This window comes from Meleagris gallopavo, chromosome Z, assembly GCF_000146605.3.
Source record: "Meleagris gallopavo isolate NT-WF06-2002-E0010 breed Aviagen turkey brand Nicholas breeding stock chromosome Z, Turkey_5.1, whole genome shotgun sequence".
Lineage (NCBI taxonomy): Eukaryota > Metazoa > Chordata > Aves > Galliformes > Phasianidae > Meleagris > Meleagris gallopavo.
The window spans coordinates 56092586-56103304 of record NC_015041.2 but is presented as its reverse complement, the minus strand read 5'-3'; the positions used below and the strand labels follow the sequence as shown (position 1 = coordinate 56103304).

The window sequence follows — 10719 nt, the reverse complement described above, 5'->3', positions numbered from 1 at the left end:
TTAGAATTATTATTATTTTATTTTTTTTCAGGACTAAGTAGATGATAGAGAAGAAAATGAAAATGATTTTGAGAACTCATCCATGCTGGTCATCAGTATGTCTAAAAGGGAGAGATGGTTATTTTCTTAGCATAGCAGATTTGTTTGCAAGTTTGTTCTTGCTTCAATAAATGTGTCTGTTTCTACCACAGTTTAGAGATTCTCATTTGGCTTTTCTCATTTTGAAAGATTGCAGAGTGACACCTGAAGAAAAGAACTTGCATAACTTAAAACAAAATTGTCCTCTTTTTGCTAGTTTGTAGTTCTAGAGAACAAAAAAGGGCACTCACAAGAGCTTAATATAGGGTTTAGCAGTTGTCCTTTTTTCAAATGTTATGCTTTAAGCGTTGTGCTCTGCAAGAATTACAGACGTACCTCTCTCGACATGGTTATGATGAGCACAGGTGCAGCTGCAGCTTGGCTTGCAGCCAGAGGAAACTTATTAAAGAACACTGATTCCCTGGCTGAAAGTTAAATTCCTAGTAGCTGCATTGGAAATATTCTTCATTTACAGTATAATTGAACAATCTTACTATTATTATTGTTTGTCTGCTGACTTCAACTGTGTCTAGACATTTTGTTTAATATGCTGAATGTGTGAAAATGCCACACATGGAAAGTTCTCTAAGAGGAATGGAGATTATATTCCTTAACTAAGAAATCTTTATTTTTTTCTATCTATATTCTTTGTTGAGCATGTTTCTCTGTCCTCTGTTAATTTGTTTTGGGGCCAGCTTCCAATTGGGGCTGTGATGATGCCTGAGGCCCCTGGTCTCTTCAGATGATTGAAAGTAGCAGAAAAAAGTATATTTTCAAATTCGTCTCTAAAAATATATGTTTGCACATAGTTTTCTTGATGCATCTATAAATATAAGAAGCGTTTTCTCTACCTCCACACCATTTCTTTTACTTTTCATGTCTCAATTTTCCTCTTTTCTGCCAATAGCTGTAGGCAGCCCATGTGATGACCCCCTGGGAAAAAAATTTTTTAAGACCAAGGTTTTACATATAGCCACAAGGTCTTTGAGGTTTCACCCAGGTCTATACATAAAGCTCCTTTTATAATCCTTCTTTATGAATGACTGCTGATGAGTACCTTTCTTCTGTAGACTTTCTGTGAAGACGGAGTTGTCTTCACCCAGACAGCAGACTGCTGATAAATCAAAAAATCTTTTCTCAGAGTGGGCTAGGCGGATCATCTGCAGAGCAAGAATGTTGTTCTCAGCTTTTGTCCTCTCAGTCAGTGCAGCTGCTCACTAGCATTTAATGTGCATCACCTTTGTTTCACAGTTTATGCTATAATGACTACCAATTTTCTCTTTATGTGCTTCTGCTGCCATCTATTTTTTATGATACTGAAGAAAGTATACATCAGATTATATCCCATGTTAATATCTACTCATGAAGTCTTTGTGTTTTTTCACATTAATGACAGGAACGAACCATTAAACCTAACAAAGAAGAGGCATACACACACCAAGTCTTTCAGCCTTTTCCTTAAAACAACAACGAAAAACTGCACAGCTGGGAGAGCTGAAATCTCATTTTAGTAAAATCTCAGCTTTTGATTGGAAGTTGTTCTTTGAATTATCAAGACATATGGGGAAGATAATGTTGTGGGTTAAGGATACAAGAATGGCTCTTAGTTTGCTTAATTTTTTTTAGGAAGCTTTCGTAGTAGCTATGTTAATTTACCAAAGTGCTGTTCTTTTCCAGTCCCATGAGTGTTGCATGAGAACAAAATCTTTAGTAGAAGCATAACCACAATGTGCAGCACTGAGGGCAAGCAAGGTATGCACACTGGCAAACATATCTCTGTGCCTTTCATCCTTCCGGCAAGAATACCTCAAGATGAGCAATTTTGCAGAGTTGCAGCCTCTGACCTGGTTTTGCTTCAGAGCAGCTACAAGTTGTTTGATCCTTTTACTACTAGGAAGTTCATTTTAACAGTGTCCTTTGTAGCAGTCACATTAGAGATTATTTTCTCCTTCAAACTCCTGCAAAAACATTACCAAGTGGAACTGGCTGTGTATTGCAGCAGGACTGATTTTTTCTGGGGTCTTTGTGAATTCAGGAACAATTTATCATGTGAAACAAATAGGATTGGTCCATCTGTCCAACTGCAAAAGAAGGTGCTGCTTTTTCTCCCAAGCTTTGCAAAACCATCATGCTGTTACTGTACTGCTTAGTTAAGTGCTGTGTTGCATGTCTTCTGTTTCTTATGGCTCTTACTCAGCTGTGGAAAGAAATATCAAGTAATGTAACCACTTTCTTCCAAATCTTGGGCCAGAATCTCAGCTGGTGTAAGTCAGCAGAGCTCCACTGACATTATTAGTGCTACAGTGATTCACACCAGCTGTGGATCTGGTCTACTGTCTCAGTTTATGAAGGGCTTGAACTAAATGTCAGGAAATATGAAATGATCTCTTAGAGTCAGCAGTTCTCCAGATGTGTTAATGGAGTTTAAGTTTACCAGAAGGCAAGACTTCAAAAAGTGATCCAACAGAAGAATAAACTTTCAAGAAGAATGCCTTACTTACAGGCTTTTTGGCAAGACAGGGCTATACAACTCACTGCAATTTAAAGAAATTAACTATGTTATGCATCAGGGTATGGTAATAAAGCTCCAGTGAGAACCGAGGATGACTGAAAATAATTTCACAGCACAAAGCAAGCTGTTGGCATGTTGTGAATAATTGCCATGCAAATATGAATCATCCAGTCTTAAAGCCAAAATTAAGTAGCTTATGAACTTCATACAAGGAGTCTAATGCTTCCACTTTGCAAGTGCAGTTGGGTTTATTCATAAGCATGGTATTACAGCTTCTGGAGATCAAATGAGGACCATGTTGTTACAAGAACACAGAAGTTTAATAGTTCTAGCTGTGCAGTGTTAAAACCCACTAGTGACTTGGCTTATAGATGGGCTTTCAAGTCTAGTGTTGAAAACAGTTCATTTCCCCAATGACGATGGAATTGTTACTGGCATTGCCGTTCTTATGCACTGTCAAGCTTACTTTTTACAATTAGAAAATTCAGGTACCTGAAAGTTAACAAATCTGGGGTTTCAGAACTCTTAACATAATGCCCATGTGGCATATGGACAGTGAAAAATTCCTACGCTACTCTAAATATGACCTCCAGTATCTGAAATTTGTGATGGTATAGAGATCTTTCGTGGCCTAATTTGTTTGCTGGTGAGAGCACTCTGAATTAATTGATGGGAGTGCTGCTACACTCTATGTGGTTCGCCTTTGTTCTCACTGAAGATGTATCACTTTAAACCAACCCAGAAAGGTAAAAGAAATGCACCTTTTCATTGGCTAAATCAAACATCGCATCATGTTGACTTATACTAACTATACTTAAAAAAATAGGATACAAATGAGTTGCTCACTGGCAATGAGAACAATACAGAATGATCTGATCCTGCTGACCAGAGGTTGGTGGCTAAATTGTCTGAATCTGGCAGGATTTGCTTGTATTTAGTACAAGTGACTTTTGATGTCACGCCCTCTTTCTCCAGGTGCCACTGCATGCTTTTAAACTATATATTCAGATGTGAACAAGAGAGTTTTGAAGAGTTCATGGAAGAACCGAGTTAGATTTCTAGAGAAAGTAATGATCAGAACCTGAAAAAAAAATGGTATGTTGAACTTACAACAGTTTGCAGAATTAGAATGACAGATACAGTGGTGAGGAAACTCTTCTAAGAACTGGAAAGTTTGTAGGAAGGGAAGGCATCCCAGACTCAGCATTTAATGAGTTTTTACTGATTCCCAAGGACTACAAAGGGTTCACCTCCAAGAGGAAATAATTCTCCAAGTCCAGAGTAGGAAACACTGTAGTGAGAGCTATGAACTTCCAATGAATTGATAAACTTGAAAGGTAAGAAGCTATGAATCAGGTAGTGGCTGAGGTCTTGGGAAAATTAATACATTTGGAAGACTGCAGTTTTTTTTAAATTTTCTGTTCCTTGGAGCTTTCCTGTAAGAATGGGAATTTGGGAAAACTTGGTTCTGAATCTCTATAAAGCCAGATTACACAACAGCAATCAAAAGTCCTGATTTTACTTAACTATATTGGCAGCTGTGGAGTAGTTCAAGGTTTTAATTAGTCTAGAAATTAAGATAGCTTTTGAATGCCTCATTACACTAAGCCCTCATATGGCAGCATTTCAGTGTAACACTTTCCACCATGTCTAGTTCTTCCCATCCTGGTGGATCATGTGTTAGCCTTGGTAATATAAGATTTTTTAACTTCTGTCAAAATTACACTAGTGGAATATACCTGGGCACAAAGCCACCAATCCTCATGAATTTCCAACCAGCATAAAACCTTAAAGTGCAAGCACATCAAGTCTGCTCCCTGCTTCCTATACCAATTCCCTACAGTCTACTGTGAAAAAGTTTAAGAGATTAGCTCCCATTTTCAAAGCTGCTAGTGATACCACCCTGGAAGATCACATCAGTGAGAAATCCAGTAATTAGTAATGCTCTTCCTAAAGCTACGAAACAAGTTTGTCTGTGCAGGATTCAGAGATTTTTTGTGGATCCAGTTTACACATACTAATTCTTGTAGGGATTGGAAGCTGTCACAAATGTAATCTTCTGTATTTGTCAGTGTGGTTTCTCACTTACCTTTGTTTTCTTCTGCTCTGCAGTTTGGTGTCAGGCTTGCACCCTCAATAGAGCTTTGAGACATCTCAGTATGAATCTTCTTAATGCCTCTGTGCCAAACTGATGGACAGCAGACACATGCTTAGTACCAGAGTAAAAAATAAAAAGCAGTTAGCTGAGCAACATCTTGTATAGAGACAGCAGAACAGGTCCTCAAGATTTTTTCTGCATTTGTTCTGTTCTCCCTAGCTCGCTGTGTTGATCTGGTGGGTGAAATGATCATTCTCAGGGTCTTGAAAGTTGTAAGAAAATAACTAAAGGCTTGATATTTATAAACTGAATTTCATCTGTTTGTTTTGCCATTGTCATTTCAGCACATATTTAGGTCTCTTACACGTAACACTAACAAAAATCTCAAAACACACTGTTAAATGTGCACCTTGACAGTGCATACATTGGATTTGTTTATATCTGTATCTGTATTTATTTCAGATCTGTTTCTTTGCTTTATGTTTCCAGACTTGATCTCTCCTCACAGAAGACAGCAGGCAAGCACTCCCCGGATGTGATGTCTCTTGAAACACTGGAAAACACTTGTGAGCCAGAGGATCTCTTTGATGACATCTAGCTATGTGTTGGCTGAGAAACTGAGAGACTGGTGCTCCACACCATGTTGAGCTATAAAACTAAAAAGCTTTGTTATACACTCAGCTGAAATCTTTACGGTATGTGATGACATATTGCTCTAATCCTCTTGCACTGCCCTTATCCCCATCCTTCACTACACGGCTGCAGATCCCTTGGTTTCCTAAGGCTTTGTTTGTGCCAGCCTTGAAATCAGTTCAGCCTCTAAGCAGATCTTTTATCATCTTTATGTGGGGAAAGAGAGCACGCTCACAACATTTTTGCATCATAACAGTCTTTGACTGCTGACTGTATCCAGGATCAACTGTTTTTCAGATGTTCCCCGAGAATCATTCAGACAAAAGGAAGACTTAAGGACATCACTGTACTTACCTTATATACTACCCCTTTCCTGGGGAGCTCACCTTAGACATGGTCTAGCTAATTCATCCTTGACTTTAAGTGAGATATATATCTTTCAAAAAATGAAGTATCCAAAGAAGCTACATTTTTATTTTTATTTGAAGATTCTTTGTAGTATCATACATTACAAAGTACATTCTAGCATTCGGGAATAAAGTTTAAGACTGAATCTTTTTTAAGCTTCTGTAGAAACTGGTAGCCTTTAAAACTGAAGTTTTCATATTTCATTATTTTTTCCTAATTATTTTTCTGAAACAATAAAATGCTTTCTAAAAAGGCGTTGGTTTTGGTTTTATTTGCTTAGACAATCTATGAGAAAGGCACCACTTAGCAAAATGCTGTAAGCATAACCTCTTCCTGAATGGTGTTGATGAATTCATTTAGATTTAAGAAGTTAGCAGTGTTTGTTTACTTTCAGTGGTTGAACAACAAGTGTGGAGAACTAAGCATGTACATCAAGTTTCTGCTTTGCAATTTTAAAAGCTCAAATCAATTTTTATTAATTATTATTCTTCTGTCTAAGAAACAAGAGTTTTACACTTGAATAATTCCATTGAAATCACCAGGACTGTGCAAAATAGTTCCACTTCTGTGTTCTATGGCTTGCAATGAACCCTGGAAACCACTTCATATTTTTAAAATTCCAGTTTATTTAGGCCCTGATCCTGCCAAAATTCAATCCTATACTTAACTAAAAAGCACCCATGTCAGTATCTGCAGAATCAGGGACTCATTTAAAAACCTAAATGAGGATTTGGGAATATTAAAATTAAGTATTCCTTTCTGAAAAGCATGGTCATAGCATTTTAAATTCACAGAGGTCTCTGGGAAATGTTATAAATCACACAGTGAAAACTTGAATGGCCAAAATATTTTGCTTTCTACATAGACTTTGTGCCTGAGAAATGACAGGACCACAAAAGGCCTATTCATACACTCATTCAGAGGTATTGCCTGATTTAAAATCTTCCAGTGCTGATCTGACAATGCTTTCAACAAAAACTTGTATATAGTTGCAATTTTAAGGTGAAAATTTTCCATGACTTAACCTGAAATAGAAGAGCGGGGTTTAGTTTTGCCTGCAGCAGAAAATGAAGGTGAATAGAGTTGAACATCCTGCAAAGTTCTGCTCTCAAGAAACTGTTGCTTTCTAATAGTAAAATGTTATTTAAAAAACAGCAAATATTACACTCAGCAGATGTAGTAATTCTGTTAGAATACGTATTACTTTATCTTTTCTTTGAGCCATGAATCAAGGCAGGAATTCTGTAGAAAACATCATGATGGTGGACGTACCTTGGACTGAACATGACATCTAGTTAGAGTAGCCATGATATAGAGCCAGTTTCCCATCAGCTAAGCCAGTCTGTATACACTAGAACACCCTCTCTCCATCAGAAACCATTTACAACATGTCAGTCTCCACAACTGTGTGAGACTGTGTTAGTGAAATGCCCCTTTTTGAAGAATTTGTGCAAGAAGCTGTAGTGTTTTTCCAGTGAAAAACAGAAATCTTAGAATGTCTTGGGCTGGGAGGGAACTCAAACTCCACCCATTTCCAACCTCCTGCTGTGGGCAGGTTGCCACGCACTAGATCAGGCTGCCCGCCCAGGGCCCCATCCAGTCTGATCTTGGATGCCTCTGGGGATGGGGCACCATGACTCTCAAGGAGCTGTGCCAGTGCCTCACCACTCTTGGAGTAAAAAATTTCCTCCTAGTGTCTGATCTAAATCTCCCCTCTTTTAGTTTAAAGACATTCCCCCTTGTTCAGTCACTACCTACCTATGTAAAAAGTCAGTCTCTCCTTTAAGTACTGGAAGGCCACAGTGAGGCCTCCCCAGAACCTTCTCCAGGATGAACAGTACCACTTTCCCCAAAACTTTTGTTTATAGAAGAGGTGCTGTAGCCCTCTGATTGTCTTCTTGGCCCTCCTCTGGACTTCAATAGTTCCATGTCTTTCTTGTGCTGGGTTCCCAGACCTGGACTCAGTAGTTGATGTACCCCAGGATACTGGTGGCAAATAATCTGACAGAATTATTACATCTGCCAACTGAGTGTAGCATTTTCCAATTGTCTTTAGGAAAGATCCTCTTACTATAATGCCAAAATGAGCACACATTAATTGTGAGAACAGAGGTGGTATTACAGAAACTACAGAAGAAGAATGAAACTTCTTTACAATGCATATTTATCTGCGAGTGGTGGAGACATCCACTTTATCCACAAACTCATTCATCCCAATGCACTGAAATGGGCCCAGTGGCCTTCTTAGCCCATGCCAACTAAAATCTATTTCAAAGTAACCCATGATCTTTGGGACAAGAATTCAGTAATAACACCTCATAACACATTGTAAAAAAAATCTGCTAAGGCATTATGGTATGTTGTCATTCTTGGTGAAGTCTCAGAGAAAAGCTGGAATCTCTGCAATTCCTCCATGCTCATGGAGCTCTTGTGGGATATTTCCAATGCTTACAGAGCAGAAGGGATCCCTTGTGAGTCAATAAACGGTACTGCTCTTTGTAAATCAAATATAATTCTTCACCTTCTTCACAATGACAAAACTTTCACCGGTTTATGCTCTTGTGAACCACCATAATTTTTAGGGTCTTACGTACAGAGATATGAGATAGTCACTTGGTTTTCCTCTCTGTGTTTGCGTACTTGACAATTCCCCAGTGAGTTTTATAACTGGCATTTCACCTTACTGGCTTGCATCTTACTTTTGGAGCTGATTTCTCTAGCTTGTCAAGATGATTTTGAATGCTTATTCTTTCTCAGTTTGTTACTTTTTGGTACTTTGGTACCAGATTGCTCATAGCAAATATGGTGTCATGGTTTTATGGTTTTTGGTTATTGGTATTCCACATCATAACATCATGTAGTGCACTGGAAGTTAAAGTGTTAATGCTCCAGTTCTGTGTATCTGTTCCAGAAGAGAAGAAGAACTACATTCCCCAGAAGACTGTTCGCTATATTCTTATTATTTCTGCTCAGGAGGAACATATAAGGCCTTGGTAGGTAATCTGACCTCTCTTCTTCATCAGGCTCTCCTCCCTGCTGCTCAACCAGACTGCGCATCTCACCTCAGTTTTATGGTGAGGCCTATCCACCTTTTGAACACTCTCTCTCATTATATTTGATTTATTAGCTTCAATTCTAGTTATATTGTATTATAATATGTTATCTTGCATTCTGATACCGTATTTAGTAAATTAATTTGTTTCTCTTCAGATAGTTGCTTCTGTTTTTAATTATTTTTGGGTCCCATGTTTCCCTTTTCCAGAGGTGCAGATTTGCAAAATCTCTCTCCCCCCCTAGTCATGGAACCAGGCAGAACCAGCCTGAAAACCAATGACATGTAGTAAGCTCCCTATTGCTGATATGCACGCCATTAATGAAAACACTGAATATTTATGATGAAGAGTTTGGAGGTGTCAGTTGATTAAAGACTCAACCTGAGCCGGCAATGTGCTCCTCCTGCCCAGAAGGCCAATGGTATCCTGGTTTGGATCAAGAGAAGTGTGACCAGCAGGTCGAGGGAGGTGATTGTGCCCTTCGACTCAGCTCTTATGAAACCCCACCTGGAGTACTGCATCCGATTCTGGGGCACCCAACACAAAAAGGACATTGAGCTATTGGAGTGGGTTCAGAGGATGGTCATGAATCTTCATGATCACAGGACTGGAGCACGTCCTCCACAGGGACAGGCTAAGAGAGTTGGGGCTCTTCAGCCTGGAGAAGAGTAGCCTCTGTGGTGAACATATAGTGGCCTTCCAGTACCCGAATGGGGCTCACATGAAAGCTGGAGAGGGACTTTTTATATAGGCGTGTAGCAACAGGATGAGGGGAAATGGCTTTAAACTGGAAGAGAATTAATTTAGACTAGATATCAGGAAGAAATTATTTATTGTGAGGGTGATGAGACACTGGAGTTCCAGTGAGGTTGTGGATGCCCCTCCCTGGAGGCATTCAAAGCCAGACTGGATGGAGCTGTGAGCAGCCTGGTCTAGTGGGAAGAGTCCCTGCCTATAGCGGGGCTGTTGACATAGTCTACCTAGACTTCAGCAAAGCCTTTGATATGGTTTCTTATATTCTTCTGGGGAAACTGGCTGCCTGTGACCTAGACAGGTATACTCTTCTTTGGCTAAGGAACTGTTTAGAGGGCCGTGCCCAACGGGTAGTGGTTAATGGATTTAAGTTCAGATGGCAACCCGTTACAAGTGGTGTCCCCCAGGGATTGGTACTGGGGCCCATCTTGTTTAATATATTTATTGATGACCTAGATGAGGGGATTGAGTGCACCCTCAGTAAGTTTGCAGATGACACAAAACTGGGAGGTAGAGTTGATCTGCCTGAGGATAGCGAGGCCCTTCAGAGAGATCTAGATAAGCTGGATTGCTGGACTGAGGTGAATGGGATGAGGTTCAACAAGGCTAAGTGCCGGGTCCTGCACTTGGGCCACAATAATCCCATGCAGTGTTATAGACTTGGGGATGAGTGGCTGGATGACTGTGAGGAGGAAAGGGACCCTGGGGGTGTTGGTTGATGCTCAGCTGAACATGAGCCAACAGTGTGCCCAGGTGGCCAAGAGAGCCAGTGCCATCCTGGCCTGCATTAGAAATAGTGTGGCCAGCAGGAGCAGGGAGGTGATCATCCCCCTCTACTCAGCACTGGTGAGGCCGCCCCTTGAATATTGTGTTCAGTTTTGGGCCCCTCACTACAAGAAAGACGTTGAGGCCCTGGAACGTGTCCAGAAAAGGGCAACGAAAATGGTGAGAGGTCTGGAGCACAAGTCTTATGAGGAACGGCTGAGGGAGCTGGGATTGTTTAGTCTGGAGAAGAGAAGGCTCAGAGACTTTATTGCACACTACAACTTCCTGATGGGAGGTTGTGATGAGGAGCGGTTTGGCCTCTTCTCCCAGGCAACAAACAGGACCCGAGGAGATGGCCACAAGTTGTACCAGAGGAGGTTTAGATTAGACATAAGGAAAAACTTTTTCTTTCAGAGTGG

General features: G+C 40.1%; 1 protein-coding gene across 2 annotated transcripts in view; it reads left to right on the top strand.

The window, feature by feature from the left end:
* XRCC4 (X-ray repair cross complementing 4) overlaps positions 1–5878 on the top strand; it is a 216482-nt gene extending 210604 nt beyond the window's left edge. Inside the window, exon 7 of one of the 2 annotated variants that reach the window (XM_010726083.2) lies at positions 5178–5878. In XM_010726083.2, the coding sequence (XP_010724385.2) occupies positions 5178–5286 (109 nt within the window). In that variant the 3' untranslated portion in view covers positions 5287–5878. The remainder of the gene's footprint in view (positions 1–5177) is intronic. The other variant, XM_019610625.2, reaches the window with a different exon arrangement.
* The last annotated feature ends 4841 nt before the right edge of the window (positions 5879–10719 follow it).